We start from the raw sequence: 20729 nt of genomic DNA, 5'->3' as shown, positions 1-20729 counted from the left end.
CAACAAAAGACAAAATTGACAAATGGGATCTAATTAAACTAAAGAGCTTCTGCACAGCAAAAGAAACTACCATCAGAGTGAACAGGTAACCTACAAAATGGGAGAAAATTTTCGCAACCTACTCATCTGACAAAGGGCTAATAACAAGAATCGACAATGAACTCAAACAAATTTACAAGAAAAAAACAAACAACCCCATCAAAAAGTGGGCGAAGGACATGAACAGACACCTCTCAAAAGAAGACATTTATGCAGCCAAAAAACACATGAAAAAATGCTCACCATCACTGGACATCAGAGAAATGCAAATCAAAACCACAATGAGATACCATCTCACACCAGTTAGAATGGCAATCATTAAAAAGTCAGGAAACAACAGGTGCTGGAGAGGATGTGGAGAAATAGGAACACTTTTACACTGTTGGTGGGACTGTAAACTAGTTCAACCATTGTGGAAGTCAGTGTGGCGATTCCTCAGGGATCTAGAACTGGAAATACCATTTGACCCAGCCATCCCATTACTGGGTATATACCCAAAGGACTGTAAATCATGCTGCTATAAAGACACATGCACACGTATGTTTATTGCGGCATTATTCACAACAGTAAAGACTTGGAACCAACCGAAATGTCCAATAATGATAGACTGGATTAAGAAAATGTGGCACATATACACCATGGAATACTATGCAGCCATAAAAAAGATGAGTTCATGTCCTTTGTAGGGACATGGATGAAACTGGAAAACATTATTCTCAGTAAACTATCGCAAGAACAAAAAACCAAACGCCACATATTCTCACTCATAGGTGGGAATTGAACAATCAGATCACATGGACACAGGAAGGGGAATATCACACTCTGGGGACTGTTGTGGGGTGGGGGTAGGGGGGAGGGATAGCATTGGGAGATATACCTAATGCTAGATGACGAGTTACTGGGTGCAGTGCACAAACATGACACATGTATACATATGTAACTAACCTGCACATTGTGCACATGTACCCTAAAACTTAAAGTATAATTAAAAAAAAGAAAAAAAAAACTGAATCGGAAAAAAGGCTCAATATTTTTAAATTTGGAAGTAAGACTGGGATAAATAGGTTGAAGAGGACACTTATTATTTTATTTCTTTACTATTAAGAATTTATTTTCTATGTATTGTTTTTACAATAATTGAAAAATAATTATATGGAATAAGTATTATTAAAGGATTGGTTAAAATAAACAAAAATTTGAAACAATCTTAATGTCCACATAAAGTTGAGAGGGTAAATAATTATGGCACGACCATATAATAATGTGTTATTTAGGTGCTGAAGCCAGACTTCAGAGAAAGTTTTCATAGATTTTTGGGGAAACTCATCACATAAAGTTAAGAGGAGCAATATCAGAAATTTTTGTATGCATTATGACAGAAATATATGAAAATGTTAATAGTGGTATCTCTCCTGAATTACCACTGAATTGTATATTTATTTTTCTACTTTTCCATTTTCTGTGATCATATATACTCATTACTCAAAAAGGAGTAGGGAAGAGTTAAGTGATATTAATGAAAACAACATTGTGATTTACTTGTAAACACAAAGAGAAAAGAAGGCTTAAAACAAAAAGTGACCTCAGTAATTCATCATTCGACTATCAAAACGTATCGTTTTTTAATATTTCAAAATTTAGTCTACATGTAATGCTCAGATTGATAATCCTACAGTTTTATAAAGAAAGCAGGTAACAAGAATTGTACCTAAGAAACATTGCTGGTCTTTTAACGCTAAAGTCATTAGGGAAAAAAAACTACATTGTAGTCTTGATTAATTTTAGTCTTTCTAGAGAAGAAGCGTCCCAGTGCATTCTATGAATTTCCTACTCAAACTTGGTGAGCAACTGCCCTGGAAGTAGCTCCCAAATGCTTTTATATCAAGGAGTTATGTTGGCATTTGATTCCTTAATGTTTGGAGTTCATGAATTTCATTCCTCAAAGGAAGTGTTTAGCTTAAATTAGTGTCAGCCTCTTTCTGTTCATTAATTCATGACTACTACCTTCTTAGTCCTTTATGAACACTTCTTGCTTTCTATATTATTGCCTACATCTCAATGTGTGAGTTCTTCTATTTGCTTTTCCCACTACAGCACACACATTCCTCAGTGAACGCTGGCATTTCATGCTAGAACTCATAGAAGCTACAAACAATCTAATAAATAACATGATATGAAAAAATTACATATACCACAGATTTGTGATTGACTGTCTCTCTTTCTTTATCTCTGTGTGTGTGTGTGTATCTCAAAATACATAATTCAACTCTTCTTGCTATGAAAACATTATAATTAAACATGAAAGTAATTATTGAGATGAGTTTAAAAACTGCTTCCTGGAGGGAACGCTAATACACTGATAGATTAAAGAATAAATTTATTACATGAATGACATTTACTGCAAAATATTCTTCTGAAAATAATCATATTTGGCTTCTAGTTGTCCTTTTATCAGAGCAGTGACATTCTGCTGCAGCTCTCACCTCGTCGAGCATGTTTCTCATCCTTGACACAGACTTCATTTAAGGAACCAATTGGATCGCAATGACATGGCTGGCATGGCCTTGGATAATTTGGAGATACCTAACAAAAATATTAAAATGAATTTAACCAAGTGTAATAAAAACAGCAATATTTTTCATTTCAGCAAACTTTTATAGACAAAGTAGTTTTAATAATACAAAGCAGCAAATTATTGAGAAAACTATAAGAATTACCTTTAATACATGTTTATAATTTCTAAAATCCAGTTCTTTTACATGCTTACACAAAACTAAAGATAATAGAATAATAAATTCCTATATATTTGTTACTTAGATTCAATAATTATTGATATTTTCATGTTTTATTCCTTTTTATCTTGTATACATAGTATATCAACAAAGCTAGTTTACTTAAACAAAACTACACTGTGTTCATATACTGTATATACAAGATTTATTTTCCAGATGTAATAGGAAAAAAAAAAACTAAATTATTTGCCCAAGAAATGCCCACCTATTCAATATAGTTCATATGTATATATATCTAGGCTTAATTTACAAATGAAAACTTGTTTGCTACTATAAATCAGAGTGTTAAAATTAGACTTATTTATATACCTCACTGAATCTCTATTAACTAAGTTCACAGATCAGTTTCAAAATCATCATTTGTTTAAGACACATTCATTCATTCCCCCATTATGAAGTTAGGACTGTGCAAAGAATAGGTAAGGCATATTTTATATACACATATAAATTAAATGTCATTAAGTGGAAAAATCTAAAATCAAATTTTAAGACAATAATTTTATGAACATCATAGAGATAAATTCTTTAGCTGTTAAACTGCAATTCACAAAATTTGCATAACAATACCCTTCCCAGCCTTAACTGATCCCTTTATTGTATAGTCACTCAGGAGATTCTAGGAAATTCAGTGGAAAGCAACCGCTGGAAACTGAACAAGGTGAGAAGAGTTTTCAGGTGCTACCAACCATAAAGTAAAGAGAATTCAGACTTTAAGTTAACTACATTAGAAATGTTTGATGAATACCTGGAGTTTTCCACTAATCTGTCCTAACAAAGTACGAAAGTAAACTTTCATGACTTCATGGTGATCACTCAGCAAGTTTATTACTAATTAGAACCAATTCAAAATCTTCAGAGGAACATAACAGAAACCAGTGTCTGCATTGTATTCTCCGAAATGTCCTGTAGAGATGATAAATTACAGTAGTCCTCATCTCATCTGTAGTTTTGCTGTCTGAGGTTTCAGTTATCATGGTTAACCACAGTTCAAAAATATTAAATGGAAAACTCCAGAAATAAATAATTGAAAAGTTTTAATTTGCATGCCATTTTGAATAGTGTGGTGAAATCTCAGGCCATCTTGCTCTGTCGCACCAGGGATATGAATCATCCCCTTGTCCAGCATATCTATGCTGTATAGACACTACCCTCCTGTTAGTCACTTAGTCCCATCACAGGTATCAGATAGAAAAAACATAGTATATATAGGTTTGGTACTATCTGTGATTTCAGGTATCAACTGGGGTTCCTGGAACATATCCTCTGTGAATAAAGGAGGACTAAAGAAACAAGAAAATGTTGTCCTTATTAAAAAAAGAAGTTGATAAAACCAGATCCTGAGGTGACCCAGATATTGAAATTAGCATACAAGGAAGTCAACGTAAGTTCTGTAAATACGTCCAAGAATATAAAGGAATCAATGTTTATAATGAGTGAAGGTACGGAGTATTTCAGAGGAGAAATGGAAGCTCTAAGGAACATAAGAACTCCAGAAAGCTGAAAAGTAAAATACCTCAATTTAATAATTCACTGGATATGCTTAACATCAGGTAGAGATGATAGGAGGAAGAGTAGTCAACCTAATGACTACTTTTGTAGTCATCTGGCCATAGGCCAGGATTTGGTCTACAGGCCAAAGTTTTCTCAAACGTGATACTATTGTTAAAAGTAAATATAATGAGAATTTATTTATTTATTTATTTGTATTTATTTTTGAGATAGGGTCGCGCTCTCTTGCTCAGGCTGAAGTGCACTGGTGTAAGCTTGACCCACTGCAACCTCACTTCCTGGGTTCAAGCTATTCTCCTGCCTCAGTGTCCTGAGTAGGAGATATTACAGGTGCCTGCCACCATGCCTGGCTAAATTTTGTATTTTTAATAGAGACAGGGTTTCACCATGTTGGCCAGGTTGGTCTTGAACTCCTGACCGCAAGTGACTTGCCCGCTTCGGCCTTCCAAAGTACTGGGATTACTGGTGTGAGCCACTGTGCCCGGCCTAATGAGAATATTTCAAAATCAGCTAGTAAATTAAAGATACATTATATGTAGACCAAAGTATAATGATAGATAAATGGAAATGATCCAATCTAAAGAACGAAGAAAGAAAAAAAATTACTTAGCACTGCCTCAGATACAATGAACGCCCTAGCACACATGCAGTTGGAGTCCTAGAAAGAGAAGGAAAAACACTGGTCAAAAAACAGGTTTTAAAAAAAGCCTAAAAAAAATAAATAAAAATAAAAAAAAGCCTAAAATTTCCTAAACGTGGAATAAAATCTCAATTTATAGTTCCTAGAAGCTTTGTGAATCAAGCAAGGTAAGCTTGAAAGCCAAACATAGACACATCATAGTTTAACTCTGAGGTTGGAAAACTTTTCTGTAAAGGGACAGATAGTAAAATAAGCCATATAAAGACTCTCTTCATTCTTCCTCCTCTTCTTCCCCCTCCTAGTTCTCTTCATTCTCCCCTTCTTCTACTTCTCCTTTTAACAAACCTTTACAAATGTAAAAACATCCTTTGCTTACAGGTCATACAAATATAGGCCATGAGTCAGATTTGGTCTACGGGCCAAAGTTTTATCATACATGGTATAAGTGTCAAAAGGCAGATATAAAAAAATTTTTGAAATCATCTAGTGAATTAAAGATATATATATAGAACAAAGAAACAAATAATGGCTATGTTGTCATAAGAATGAATGAAATCCAGAAAATAATGGTGCCACATCTTTAAAGTGCTAAACAAAGAAGAAAACACACACCTCTGTAACTATGTGGAAAATATCCTTCAATAATGAAAGTAGATTAAAGACATTTTCAGATAAAGGGAAGTTGAGAAAATTTGTCACCAGCAGCTCTGCACTACCAAAAAAAAAATGTTAAAGGAAATTTTTCAAGCAGGAGGGCAATATATATAAGCTAGAACCACAGAGTATGGAAAATGGGAAAGGTATGGTTAATGTAAATTTTTTTCCTTCTTTTCATTTCTTTAAGATTGTTTTCATAGTTTTGTGACTTCAAACAAAAATTACAACATTGTATTGCTGGCTTACAAATTATGTGCAATATATGAAAACAATAGTCCAAAAGATAGGACTATATCACTATATCATGAGCTTAAAATACTACCATCTCACACTGGTCAGAACGGCTATTACTGAAAGTCAAAAATAACAGATACTGGTGAGGTTGCAGAGAAAGGGAACACTTATACACTGCTGGTGGGAAAGTAAATTAGTTCAGACACTGTGGGAAGCCGTTGGGAGATTTCTCAAAAAACTTAAAACAGAACTAGCACTCAACTCAGCAATCCCATTACTGGGTATATGCCCAAAGGAATACATATCATTCTATCATAAAGCCACATGCATGCCTATGTTCATTGCAGCCCTATTCACAATAACAAAGACATGGAATCAACCTAGGTACCATCATTGGTGGACTGAATAAAGAAAATGTAGTACATATACACCATGGAATACTACACAGCCATAAAAAAGAATAAAATCATGTCCTTTGAAGCAACATGGATGGAGCAGAAGGCCATTATCCTAAGTGAATTAATGCAAGAATAGAAAACCAGATACTGCATGCTGTCTCTTATGAGTGGAGCTAAACATTGAGTACACATGGACACAAACAAGGCAACAATAGACACCAGGGCCTACTTGAAAAGGGTGGGAGTGGGGTGAAGATTGAAAATTTTATTATGCTTATCATCTGGGTGACGAAATAATCTGTACACCAAATCCCATGACACATAATTTACCCATGTACTACCTGAACCTAAAATAAAAGTTGGAATGGAAAATTATACAAAGAGGTACTGCTAAAAAGATAATAAAGGAAATAAAATGGAATATTGAAAAATATTTGTTTGACATAAAAGTAGACAGAAAAGGAAGAATGGGAACAAAAATTTTGTGACACAAATGGGAAACAAATAGCAAAACCCAATCATATTATTAACTATATTAAATTTAGGGACTAAACACACAGTAATTGTCAGGATAAAAAATCCATCTATTTTACTCTTTATAAGAAATCTTTTAAATGAAAATAAAGATAGGTTGAAAGTTGAACAAAATCAGAAAAAACATACCATACAGAGTAAGCATATGAAAACTGCTGTGGCAATATTAATAAAAAATAAAGTAGACTTTATGACAAAAAGTGATATCTGAGATTAAGCGGAGATCTTCACAGTTATCAAAATATTAATTTATAAGATATAAAAATCTAAAGATTCAAAATATTCTAAATATGTATGTGCGTCATAACAGTGCTTCAAAGAACAGGAAGAAATACTGAAAAAAAAATGAAAGAAAGGTAGGAATCCATAATCGCAGATTGGAAAAATCCACATTTATTTGTTTGCCAAGAGAGACCATGCACTGAGCCATAAGTTAAATTTCAATAAACTTCTAAAGTTTGACATCTTAGAGAGTATGTTCTCAGATCATAAACATCCAGTGTAGAAATCAAAAATATAATATTTAATAAAGCTCAAATATTTGGAAATTAACAAAAAATAAATCACAAGAGAAATTAGAAATTATGTTAAATAAATGACAATGAACATAAAGCATTTCTGAATTCATGAGAAACAGCTAAAGAACTGCTAGAAGGAAATCTATATTTAAAAGTTTATATGATAAAAGAAGAAAGGTCTAAAATCATAATTTAACTTTCCAAATTGATAGGTAGAAAAAGAAAATGAAATTGAAAACCAAAACAGGTCAAATGAATAATATAATAAACAGAACAGAATAAATAAAAACACAAAAAATAAAAAGGCAGAAGTTTTTTTTGAAAAGATTAGGAAAATTGATAAACCCCCAACGTAAGTGATCAATAAAAGGAGAAAAGCACAACTTAATCATTTTAAAAATTACAGAGGGGATATCTATATAGACGCTATAGACTTCAAGAAGATAATAAGGGAATTTTTAAAACTGCCAATTGCCAATGATTTGACAATTTAGATGAACTGAACAAATTACTTGAAAAATACAATATATCAAAAATGGACCCTCCCCAAAGATATTAATACAAAACCTATCTAGCCCTATGTCTAATAAAAAATAGCCAATACAATGCACGAGGAAAACTAGAGACTCAGATAGTTTCACTAGGAAATTTTATCAAGCATTTTAAAGAGAATTAATTTTAATCTGAAGTTACTTTAGAAAACAGAAGAAGAGGAAGTGCATTTCCCCGATCATTTGTTGATGCCAGTATACCCCAATAAAAAACCTGACAAAGACATTATAAGAAAATAAAATTATAGACCAATATATTTTATGAGAGAATGTCAAAAATCTTAACCAAACATTAGTCAATTGAATCATCCAATATATAACAATGATAATATATCATAACCAAATGGAGATTAATTCACAAATGCAAAGCTGCCTTCATATTTTAAAATTCAATTTGCGTAAACTGTCCCCGTTAACAGAATAAAGGAGAAAATCCTTATGTTCATTTCAGCAGGTTTCGAAAAGCATATGACAAAATGCAAAACCATTTTGTTATAAAAACTCTCTGCAACTTAGGAATAGTAGGGGACCTACTGAATCTGATAAAGGGTGTCCATAAAAAAATATGCAGTTCACATCATACTCCATAGTGAAATATTAGGTTTCCCTTTAAAATTCAGAACAAAGTGAAGATGTCAGCTCTCGCCATTTTTAGTTAACCTTAGCATAAAGATTGCAAAGGAAGAAGTAAGCCTGAATGTACTTGCAGGTAAAATGATTGTTTATGTGTACGTTTCTAAAGCATGTAGTTTAAAACTACTAGAATTAATAAAGAAATTAAGGATGGCGGGTGCTCCCGAATCGATGAGGAAAGCCGCTGTCCCCGGCAGATCCTCCCGGCCGGGGCGCCTCCATCACCCTGCCTGCGCCTCGGCACGCTGGCAAGGAGCCCGGGAAGAGACGCCGGGAGCGACTTATGAAAATATGCATCCGTTTAATACTGTCTTGGAATTCATGAGATGGAAGCATAGTTCAAAGCTGTTTGGAGAAAATCGGAAGTACAGTTTTATCTAGCCACATCTTGGAGGAGTCCTAAGAAAGCAGTGGGAGTTGAAGTCATTGTCAAGTGCTTGCTATCTTTTACAAGAAAATCTCACTGAATGATAGTCATTTAAATTGATGAAGTAGCAAGACCAATTATTAAAGGTGACAGTACACAGGAAACACTACAATTGAACAATGACTCAGCTATACATTTACATCAGATTATTGGGAGCCTATTTGTTCATCATTTCTCGTGTTCAAGGACAGAATCTGGATAGTATGCTCCACGGCACTGGGATGAAATCAGACTCCGACCAGAAAAAGTCAGAAAATGGAGTAACCTTAGCACCAGAGGATACCTTGCCTTTTTTAAAGTGCTACTGCTCAGGGCACTGCCCAGATGATGCTATTAATAACACATGCTTAACTAACGGACATTGCTTTGCCATCATAGAAGATGACCAGGGAGAAACCACATTAGCTTTAGGGTGTATGAAATATGAAGGATCTGATTTTCAGTGCAAAGATTCTCCAAAAGCCCAGCTAAGCCGGACAATAGAATGTTGTCGGACCAATTTATGTAACCAGTATTTGCAACCCACACTGCCCCATGTTGTCGTAGGTCCGTTTTTTGATGGCAGCATTCGATGGCTGGTTTTGCTCATTTCTATGGCTGTCTGCATAATTGCTATGATCATCTTCTCCAGCTGCTTTTGTTACAAACATTATTACAAGAGCATCTCAAGCAGACGTCGTTACAATCGTGATTTGGAACAGGATGAAGCATTTATTCCAGTTGGAGAATCACTAAAAGACCTTATTGACCAGTCACAAAGTTCTGGTAGTGGGTCTGGACTACCTTTATTGGTTCAGCGAACTATTGCCAAACAGATTCAGATGGTCCGGCAAGTTGGTAAAGGCCGATATGGAGAAGTATGGATGGGCAAATGGCATGGCGAAAAAGTGGCGGTGAAAGTATTCTTTACCACTGAAGAAGCCAGCTGGTTTCGAGAAACAGAAATCTACCAAACTGTGCTAATGCGCCATGAAAACATACTTGGTTTCATAGCGGCAGATATTAAAGGTACAGGTTCCTGGACTCAGCTCTATTTGATTACTGATTACCATGAAAATGGATCTCTCTATGACTTCCTGAAATGTGCTACACTGGACACCAGAGCCCTGCTTAAATTGGCTTATTCAGCTGCCTGTGGTCTGTGCCACCTGCACACAGAAATTTATGGCACCCAAGGAAAGCCCGCAATTGCTCATCGAGACCTAAAGAGCAAAAACATCCTCATCAAGAAAAATGGGAGTTGCTGCATTGCTGACCTGGGCCTTGTTGTTAAATTCAACAGTGACACAAATGAAGTTGATGTGCCCTTGAATACCAGGGTGGGCACCAAACGCTACATGGCTCCAGAAGTGCTGGACGAAAGCCTGAACAAAAACCACTTCCAGCCCTACATCATAGCTGATATCTACAGCTTCGGCCTAATCATTTGGGAGATGGCTCGTCGTTGTATCACAGGAGGGATCATGGAAGAGCACCAATTGCCATATTATAACATGGTACCGAGTGATCCGTCATACGAAGATATGCGTGAGGTTGTGTGTGTCAAACGTTTGCGGCCAATTGTGTCTAATCGGTGGAACAGTGATGAATGTCTACGAGCAGTTTTGAAGCTAATGTCAGAATGCTGGGCCCACAATCCAGCCTCCAGACTCACAGCGTTGAGAATTAAGAAGACGCTTGCCAAGATGGTTGAATCCCAAGATGTAAAAATCTGACCATTAAACCATCGGAGGAGAAACTCTAGACTGCAAGAACTGTTTTTACCCATGGCATGGGTGGAATTAGAGTGGAATAAGGATGTTAACTTGGTTCTCAGACTCTTTCTTCACTACGTGTTCACAGGCTGCTAATATTAAACCTTTCAGTACTCTTATTAGGATACAAGCTGGGAACTTCTAAACACTTCATTCTTTATATATGGACAGCTTTATTTCAAATGTGGTTTTTGATGCCTTTTTTTAAATGGATTTTTATGAACTGCATCAAGACTTCAATCTTGATTAGTGTCTCCAGTCAAGCTCTGGGTACTGAATTGCCTGTTCATAAAACGGTGCTTTCTGTGAAAGCCTTAAGAAGATAAATGAGTGCAGCAGAGATGGAGAAATAGACTTTGCCTTTTACCTGAGACATTCAGTTCGTTTGTATTCTACCTTTGTAAAACAGCCTATAGATGATGATGTGTTTGGGATACTGCTTAGTTTATGATAGTTTGTCCTGCCTCCTTAGTGATGTGTGTGTGTCTCCATGCACATTCACGCCAGGATTCCTCTGCTGCCATTTGAATTAGAAGAAAATAATTTATATGCATGCACAGGAAGATATTGGTGGCTGGTGGTTTTGTGCTTTAAAAATGCAATATCTGACCAAGATTCGCCAATCTCATACAAGCCATTTACTTTGCAAGTGAGATAGCTTCCCCACCAGCTTTATTTTTTAACATGAAAGCTGATGCCAAGGCCAAAAGAAGTTTAAAGCATCTGTAAATTTGGACTGTTTTCCTTCAACCACCATTTTTTTTGTGGTTATTATTTTTGTCACAGAAAGCATCCTCTCCAAAGGTGGAGCTTCTATTGCCATGAACCATGCTTACAAAGAAAGCACTTCTTATTGAAGTGAATTCCTGCATTTGATAGCAATGTAAGTGCCTATAACCATGTTCTGTATTCTTATTCTCAGTAACTTTTAAAAGGGAAGTTATTTAAAAAAAAAAAAAGAAATTAAGGATGGCTATAGGGCATAAAGTCAATATTCAAAATTCTTTAACAATTACATTAAATAAATGGAAAATTATTTAAAAAAATTTTTTACAGTCATGCAAAGCAAAATTCTAAAGATTAATTTAACAAAAGACATGCAAGATCTTTGTACTGGAACACTGACATGAATAAAGAAGATAGAAATAAATGGAGAGATATGCTATGTTCATTGGTTAAATGTTTCAATATTATTATGATGTTATTTTCCTCAATACTTGTTTGCTTTTAAAGTTTAATTTCCTTTATGACAAAATTGTATATATTTATCATGTGTGACATGATATTTTGAATATCATTGTACATATATATTATATATATACAAATTGTGAAATGGTTATATCAAACTAATTAACATATTACCTAACATAATTATCAATTTTTTTGGTGAGAACACTTAAAATCTACTCTCAGCATTTTTCAAGAGTAAATACATTGTTATTAACTACAGTCACCATGCTGTATAATAAATATCTTCAATGTATTCCTATTATCTAACTGAAATTTTATATTCTTTGACCAACATCTCCTCAAGCTCCATTTTCCATATTTGTATATAGAGTCTAAGCAATAATCCTAATATTTTCTGTAATTGACAAGTTGATTCTAAAATTGTATAGAAACACACACAAAAAAGCCCCTACTATAGACAAAATAATCTGGAAAATAAAAAATAGTTGGTACATTATATTACCTAAATTCTAGACTTATTAAAGCAATGAAGACAGTATGGTATTAGCACACAGAGGGAAAAATAGATGCTAGGAAAAATAGATAACTGAGGTTCTAGAAATTGATCCATGTAATATGATCAATTGATTTTTCAACAAATGGTGCTAGAACTTCAGGTTAACCATATAAATCTGGTTACTTATTCACACCACACACAAACATTTACTTGATATGGGTAATAGCTCTATAAGTTAAAATTTTGGTTTTTAGGATAAAAAAATATTTAGACTTTGAACATCTACTTCGTAAGAGAAGATATAGGAACGGTCAATAAGCCCTTACGATTAAAATTAAATCCATAATCAGATGCCATTTCACACCCACTAGATGACTAAAATCCAGAAAGATAGTCAACATCAAATATTAGAGATGATATAGAACGACTGAAACTCATATAACTTTTTGGTGAACATTTTATACATTATTACTAATTTGGCAAAATGTTGACGGTTTCTTATAAAGTTAAGCATCTACCTATCCTATGAAAAAAGCATTCTATTCCTAAGTATTTACACAAGGTAAATAAAAATATGACTATAAAATAACTAGTATAAAATTATTTGTAGAAGCTAAGCTAAAACTGGAAATGATCCTAATTTCTATCAACAGGAGAATGCATTTAAAATTTTGATATGTTCATGCAGAGAAATACTACTCAGCAATTTCTTTCAAAAGGAAAAGAACTACTGATGCACAAACAACATGGATAAATCTTAACATATTATGTCGAGTGAAAAAAGACTGACTAGTATGTACTGTATGATTTCATTTTTATGAAATTCTCTAAGAGGCACAACTAATTTATGTTCTAAAAATCAGAACAGAGTTTGCCTCGGGGTCCACTCCTTGACTGGAAGGAGCCATGATAAAACTTTCTGGAGTGATGGAAAAGTTTTATCTTACATCCTCAAAGATTTAGGTCAGTTCCAACTACGAAATGTTCCTACTTACCTTTTAATTTGAAGTTCAACTGTTTACAGAAGCTTTCAAAATTATTATTTTTTTGTATAAAACATTTTTGTATGAAAAAGCAAAACAAAAAACTCTTTATGAAAGAAAAAAGCATACTTTACCCCTTTGGGTCTGAAGAAGCCATCAATACATGTCTCGCAGTTTATACCAGCAGTGTTTTGGGTACAATTAATGCAGACACCCCCTCCAATGTACTTTCCATGTATATTCAAACTCAGATTTCTTCTGGCAACATTTTCATCATAATAGCATTCTTCAGCTTTTCCATGACAATTGCATGCTGCATTAAGGAAAAATAAATTAATAAACATCAATTTCAGATTTCAGATACATTTAAAAATCATTTCTGTTTTACATAATAGATTTTTTTTTGAGACAGAGTCTCACTCTGTCACCCAGGCTGGAGTGCAGAGTGGCACGATCTCGGCTCACTGCAACCTCTGCCTCCCAGGTTCAAGCAATCCTCCTGTCTCAGCCTCCCGAGTAGCTGGGGACTACAGGCATGCACCACCACACCCAGCTAATTTTTGTATTTTTAGTAGAGATGGGGCTTCACCATGTTGGCCAGGCTGGTCTTGAACTCCTGACCCATGATCCACCCGCCTCAGCCTCTCAAAGTGCTGGGATTACAGGCGTGAGCCACTGCCCCCGGCCTAGACTTTTATACCATACGGGAAATTACATTTAGCATACACACACACAAACATATCTAGAAAGTATCTGGATGTATTGGAGGTATTAATAAATTCACACATTTTAATAGAATTTGAAACGATTAAAACATATAAATTAAGCTCAATCATATGCAATTGCCAATATTTGGTTTTGACTAACGTGCAATTTTATATGGTTCAACTTACAATTTCCTATTATAACAAATAATAAATTATTCATTGATGGCACTGAATGATTAACAGCTAGGTAATCTGTAATGAATTATTACTATATGGAAATTTCTGTATTAGAGCCTGTGGGTAAAGAAAAATATGTATAATATAATTCCTTTCTTTTAATACTAATAACAACTAAAACATAGTTAGGTTTTTTCAATGCCAGACACTGTTCTAAATGCTCCATATTTGTTGCTACTGATTTTAATCCTCAAAAATGCTTTTAGGAATTAGGTATTATTATTATTAACCTATTTTTGTATACTAGAAACCTGAGTCCAGAGAAGTGAAATAACGTGTAAAAGATATTCTAATCAGTATTGGAAACAACCTCTGAAGCCAGACTCCAGAGTCTGCACTGCTAAAGACTGCCAGAATCCCTTCACATTCTACCTGGTGAATGAAATAAGACACATGGCAGGTGCCAAGGAATTAAGACAAACCGAGAGCTAGTTTACTGGTGGCTAAGATCATGCTATTTTGCAACCAACTGTCTTGGATGTGGGTGTGCTCTCCTCTACTTAGCAGTCATATGACATTGGAAACTTCTTAATTTCACGAAGGCTCAGTTTCCATATAATACATGGAGTGGTCAATAGTAATTACTAGATTGGGATATTTAAAAGCACAAGTGAGATAATCCATGTGAAATCATTAGCGTAATGTCTCATAAAGAAGTTCACAATTGATTTTTCTTCTTTTCTTCCTCCTTGTCTTTTTCATGTTACATTAGAAGAATTCAAAGAAGTGAAAAATCACTTTCTCCAGAAAGGATTGGGTAAGACTCTTCTAAATATGAAGAATTTATATTAGGATAGAACCAGGGAAATATATCGATGCAGTCTCCTTCCTACCTGACATGTTGAGTTTCTTAGGAGTATTTACATTTATTTCCGTGTGTGTGTGTGTGTGTGTGTAGGTGTGCTTGTATGCATACAGCTCAATCTTTTTATTTATTCTACAAAAGGGAAGGGGCATTTGTATACTGTTTAGAACCGGTTCTTTTTACTAACAGTAAATCATGGAGACCTTTCCATATTAGCATGTGTATCCCCTAAGGGTACACAGGGTACTACTTGAATGAAGGTGTTTATCAGGTCTCTATTAATGAACAGTTACACAGTTTCCATGTTACTCCCTTTACAAATAACACCGCACACATACTGGGAGGACAAGGATGCCGGGTGGAGGGAGGCGCTCTAATGTTAGAAAAGTTTCCTATTTGCCAGTTGAGTGGCTTTGAGGCAAAAACGCGAGTCCTAGCATCACTTTAGTACTTGTCTCATACATGTTTTGAGAATGCTTAGCAGAATGCCTGAAACATACTAAATACTGAGCTCAATAAATGTTAGTAGCAGTAGTGGTAGCACTTGTATAATAATGACGAGGATCATGATAATATGCCTGTACATCTATATGAATATATCTATAGGGTAAATTCCTGGAAGCATAATTTCTAGTCAAAGGATATGTAAAATTTAAATTTTAATCACTTAAAAAATTCCCCTCCAGGAACGCTATGACAAATGACTTTTCCTCTAGTAGATATGATAAAACAGTTTCTCCATAGCCACCAACCTTGTGTGTTATCAACCCTTGAATACAATTCCTGGACATAATAAGCATTCAAATATTTGTTGAGTAGAAGAATAAACACTTTGATAAGTGAAAAATAATATGTCATTGTTTTAATTGATACTTCCTTCATTATGAGTGTCATTATCTGTTTACAAAGTTATATGTCTTTTCTGAGGAATACCTGTTTTGATCTTTCTAACAGGTTAATTAACTTTTTTCTTATTGATATGTAAGATCTCTTAATATAGAAAGGTTATTATCCCCTTGTCATGTTTGTTGTAAATACCTTTCCCAGCCTGCTGACATTTGATTTAGAATATAGTAGTTTTGCTATGTTAATGGAGAGTTTCAAACTTTAGGGAACGCATAGTAATAAATACAAATCACTAGGCATTGTAAGCAGTTTTATATCTTTAGGACAACATACAAGAATTCCTTTTTTTTCTTCAGAAAGACAGTGATGTGGTTTGGCTCTGTGTCCCCACCCAAATCTCATTTGAAATTGTAATCTCCACCTATGGAGGGAGGGAGGAGACTGGATGAAGGGGGCAGCTCCCCCATGCTGTCCTCGTGATAGTGAGTGAGTTCTTACAAGATCTGATGGTTTTATAAAGGGCTCTTCCCCATTCACTTTCTCCTCTCTCTCCTGTACCATGTAAGACGTGCCTGCTCCCTCTTCCCCCTTGATCGTAAGTTTCCTGAGGCCTCCTAGCCATGCAGAAGGGTGAGTCAACTAAACCTCTTTCCTTTATAAATTACCCAGTCTCGGGTAGTATCTTTACAGCAATGTGAAAACCGAGTGACACAGACAGGGTCTCACTATGTGGCCCAGGCTGGCCTCAAACTCCTGGGCTCAAGAGATCCTCCCACCATAGCTTCTTTCCAGTAGCTGGGATTATAGGAGCATGCCACTGGACCTGGCTATGAATTCTTAAAAGCTTTGTTGTAATAGTGTATTTCAAAAAACAGTCAAAACTTCTGCTGCCAGTATAAGCAGAGGAAAACATAAAGTAACATAGACTTATTCTCACACCATTTAGAATTGGTGTTGTCAAGAGTGTTTAGAACTATGAGCTACTATATGTAAAACCCTGATGCCAAAGAAACGGTCCATCACACACTCTGTGCAGCCAGGACCCTACACCTACAGCCCCACTTTCTGTCTGTAGGCTGCAGCCTACCCCGCTCTGTCTGTAACCTTCAAGAATACGGCTAGTAACTGATCACAAAGCCATGTTTTTGCTCTGTCATCAGCAACTTACTATTTCACAGAATGTCCAAGATATAGCATATGAAACTGTTGTTCAGTAAAGGCTTAGCAACTGAATGAATATTCTATGCTTTTTAGAGATATTATCTTGCCTTATGTAAGCTAGATTGATGAAAATCCAAATTAAACTCAAATGAATTAGAATGTGATTATTCATTTGATGGAGGGATTTGTCATGTCATGGAAGGATTTTTCTAAATATTAAGGTGATTGGAATATGATTCAACTTGGAAAAGAAAATTTTTACTTAAGCTTTTAGGAATGTATTCATTGCTGAAAGTGTGATTTTTATGTATGGCTTTATGGCTAAGATCCCCATCTTGAATTTCTGGGTTTTTAAAATGTTTGTTTTTCAGTTTGGAAATACGACCTCCCCTCTTCCCTACAGGGGAAGAAAAAAAGTGTTTCACAATTCCACTATTTTAAAAATGTGTACAGTAGCAGTTTGAAATGTCTTGCCTTGCTTAGTCTACCTCTATTGCTAACAAGTTGCTCTATTCTTTTTGTTTTGTATTTAAACGTAGAAACACAAGTAAAGAGTGGTAAAGGATTTTGCAGAGCCACTTAACATTACACAATTATCACTGTGTGAAAGCATGTCAGTGGCAACAGGAAGACCCCTACCTTCAAGTGCTGCTCGCACTTATGATTACTGATATTCCACAAACAGAAGAGAAATTTAGTTAAAATTTAAAGGAGCTCGAGAGCAAACATCCCTGGGTGGCATTACATTTAAAGTCACTATTAAGAACAAATGTCTGTTCTCTATGGAGAAGCTGTGGGGAACTAATGGATTAGCCAGAACATGGCTGGAAGCAGTTGAAGGAAACAAAGGCTGGGCTTCCAAAGGTCCCCTACCATGCATGGTGAGTGATGATCCAATGGTGGCTCATGCCTCCAGATATGCTTTTGTAATAATGGGAGATTTCTAATCCATAATATCTTTATAAACAGGCAGACACAAATCCAAAAGCAAATGAAGTGAGTGCAGAAAATAAGGAGAGCTAATAGCATATATGCAGAATCTCAAACTAAAAACAAAATACAGCCATCCCTCAATATCCATGGGAATGGTTCCAGGACCTCCCTCAAACACCAAGATTCAAGGATACTCAAGTTCCTGTCATACAGTGGCATAGTACTTGCATACAGCCTATGCACATCCTCCTGTATACTTTAGATCATCTCTAGATTACTTATAATACCTAACAAAATGTAAATGCTATATAAATAGTTGTTATATTGCTTAGGAAATAATAATAAGAAAAAGGTCTTTACAAGTTCAGTACAGATGCAACTTTTTTTCAGACATTTTTGATCTGCAGTTGGTTAGACCCATGGATGGAGAAACCATGGATATGGAAGGCCGACTTTATATCTTATAGGTGGGGAACATTTTGTGATTAAGGTGTGTTATGATTCAATAGTTTTAAAGACCTGTCATGTCTGACACATTGTACATGATAAATGTGAGTTGAGTTAATTTGTTATTCAAAGGATATATAGTGTTGGTATTAATTTAAAATGTCTATCAAGCTGTTTTTGAAGGCCATATATACTTAGTGAGCTGAAAAAAATGTGGTTAGGGCTGATTTACTGTAATATTAATATTTGAATTCAGTTGAATTGGACTTCATACTAGTTTAGGTTTGCAGTTCAGCCCAAGACTATTTTTAGGTCTTTTCTTGGGTTGAGAAAATCTCCAGAAACACAGGTTTCTCCATGATACCTGTCACCTAAAAAGACCAGTTGTCACTATTAGGCTATAAAGTCATCTGCTACATTTCTTAGATATTTCCCTTTAGGAAAAGCTAGACATATGGGTTGTCTTCGAAGTGATAATATAAATGAGTATTTTTTGACACATTTGCATAACCAGCCATTTCACTATTTTTCATTACTGGCTTTTTTTCTTGGAAAGGAAGAATGACATATTTTGTTGGTTTCTAAAGAACATACCTTCACATTCGGTTTTAGTTAGAAAAGTTCCAGCTCTCCAGGGTTTCTGATGGAATCCTGGACAGCACTGATCACAGCTATCGCCACATGTGTTATGCTCACACTCACAGCGAGATTTCTAGTCAAAAAGAGGGAGGAAGCACAAATTTTAGCCTCATTTAGAACCATAAAGGAAGCCTCTCTCTAAAGGTACTATGAAGAAAAGAGAAAACATCTGGACTGTGTACTAAAATGTAAAACTAGCCAGCCTGGGAAGAAAGTGGTGCCAGGCTTGAAGTGGGTATATTTGATCAACATCACCTTAAGGAAGTCCAGGCTGGTTCTTTAATCACTGGGTTTAGGCTCAGAAGAAAGCAGGAAGGCCCAGCTGGGAGTGGTCTTGAAGATTGAATTCTCCTTCTCTGATGCCTGGGATCTATGTGTTTTTTTGGGGTCGATTAGCTTGTTTTAAGGCTCCCCTCAAAATATTGCTAATATTTTTGGATGTGGCAAGAAGGAGGGAGTTGATTCCTAGGCCTCTAGGGGTGCAGGTAAATCAGAAATCTAATGTCTCTAGGACTAAATCTCCTGTCTGTGCATGCTCTGAATACAGTCTCAATTTACCACGTGGAATTGGCCTTCCAAGGCTGTCTTGTGGACTTTTAAAGCCTGGGAAACACTGATCATCTGTACACCTGATAGAAAGCACCCTGCATGCATTAGCTGTCTGTCCTGATGTTCTCCCTCCCTTTGTCTCCCTCCATCTGATAGGCCCTGGTGGGTGTTGTTCCCCTCCTTGAGTCCATGTGCTCTCATTGTTTAGCTCTCACTTATGAGTGAGAACATACAGTGTTTGGTTTTCTGTTCCTGTGTTAGTTTCCTGAGGACCATGGTTTCCAGCTTCAACCATGTCCCTGCAAAGGACATGATCTCATTCCTTTTTATGGCAGCGTAGTATTCCATGGTGGCATATGCATTTTTTCACTTCCTCCAAATAAAATAACAGTAAAGGGATTTTTAAAATGCAGAAAGCCAGTGAGACAAAGGGACTCTGTAAAGCCTGTGGAAAATTATGCCTAGGTGATGGGTTGATAGGGGCAGCAAATGACCATGACACACATTTACCTATGTAACAAACCTGCATGTTGTGCACGAGTATCCCAGGATTTAAAGTAAAATTTTAAAAAATGGAAAACAAAAAAAAGAAGAAAGCACCCATACCAGGCAGAAAGCAGCGCTGCAGCTTTGCCCATAAAAATATGTTAGTGTACTTTAATCTTCCTAGGAGATAACATTATAATCCAATCATCAGAAAACTAGCTTTGAGTATAATGTCATTTGCATTACAATATTTGAGAAAAAAAATTTGTGGCCCGATTTACATTCACTGATCTTACTATTCAATGTATTTTTCCATATACTATACAGGAGATGAGTCTGAATTTCACCAGTTTGTCTACGACAGGAAAAATAGATGCTCATTCATCTTCTCCTTTAGGTTATGTTCACTTAATCCATTGTCATTAATGAAAAAATTCTATCCAAAAGCATTCTGGCATTTTCCGGCTTGCCACTATCCGTACTCTCTTGATTCTCTCACCCACTCCACCCCCTCCACCCTCTTATTGCCCCTGCCCTATTTTATCCTCCTGTTCCATTGTCAC

The 20729-nt window shown here is 35.5% G+C and overlaps 2 protein-coding genes across 7 annotated transcripts in view; one reads left to right on the top strand and one right to left on the bottom strand.

Moving 5' to 3' along the window:
• Positions 1-20729, bottom strand: part of LAMA2 (laminin subunit alpha 2) — a 631365-nt gene that overhangs the window by 350756 nt on the left and 259880 nt on the right. For all 6 annotated transcript variants that reach the window (XM_055391635.2, XM_055391626.2, XM_055391631.2 and 3 more), the window contains exons 7-9: positions 19087-19204; positions 13491-13669; positions 2523-2622 (exon numbers count right to left, since the gene is read on the bottom strand). In XM_055391635.2, the coding sequence (XP_055247610.1) occupies positions 2523-2622; positions 13491-13669; positions 19087-19204 (397 nt within the window). The remainder of the gene's footprint in view (positions 1-2522; positions 2623-13490; positions 13670-19086; positions 19205-20729) is intronic.
• On the top strand, positions 8394-13436 carry LOC101139693 (bone morphogenetic protein receptor type-1A-like). The gene has a single exon (XM_055391640.2). The coding sequence runs from the start codon at positions 9052-9054 to the stop codon at positions 10645-10647; it is 1596 nt and encodes a 531-aa protein (XP_055247615.1). The 5' UTR covers positions 8394-9051; the 3' UTR covers positions 10648-13436.

Source organism: Gorilla gorilla, chromosome 5 (assembly GCF_029281585.2).
Source record: "Gorilla gorilla gorilla isolate KB3781 chromosome 5, NHGRI_mGorGor1-v2.1_pri, whole genome shotgun sequence".
In the NCBI taxonomy this organism is placed as follows: Eukaryota; Metazoa; Chordata; class Mammalia; order Primates; family Hominidae; genus Gorilla; species Gorilla gorilla.
Note: the sequence above shows the minus strand (reverse complement) of the source record. Positions and strands in the feature narration are given on the sequence as shown.

Excerpts from the sequence above, each read along its gene's own strand:
- LOC101139693 (XM_055391640.2), top strand. The coding sequence starts at position 9,052 with ATGACTCAGCTATACATTTACATCAGATTATTGGGAGCCTATTTGTTC.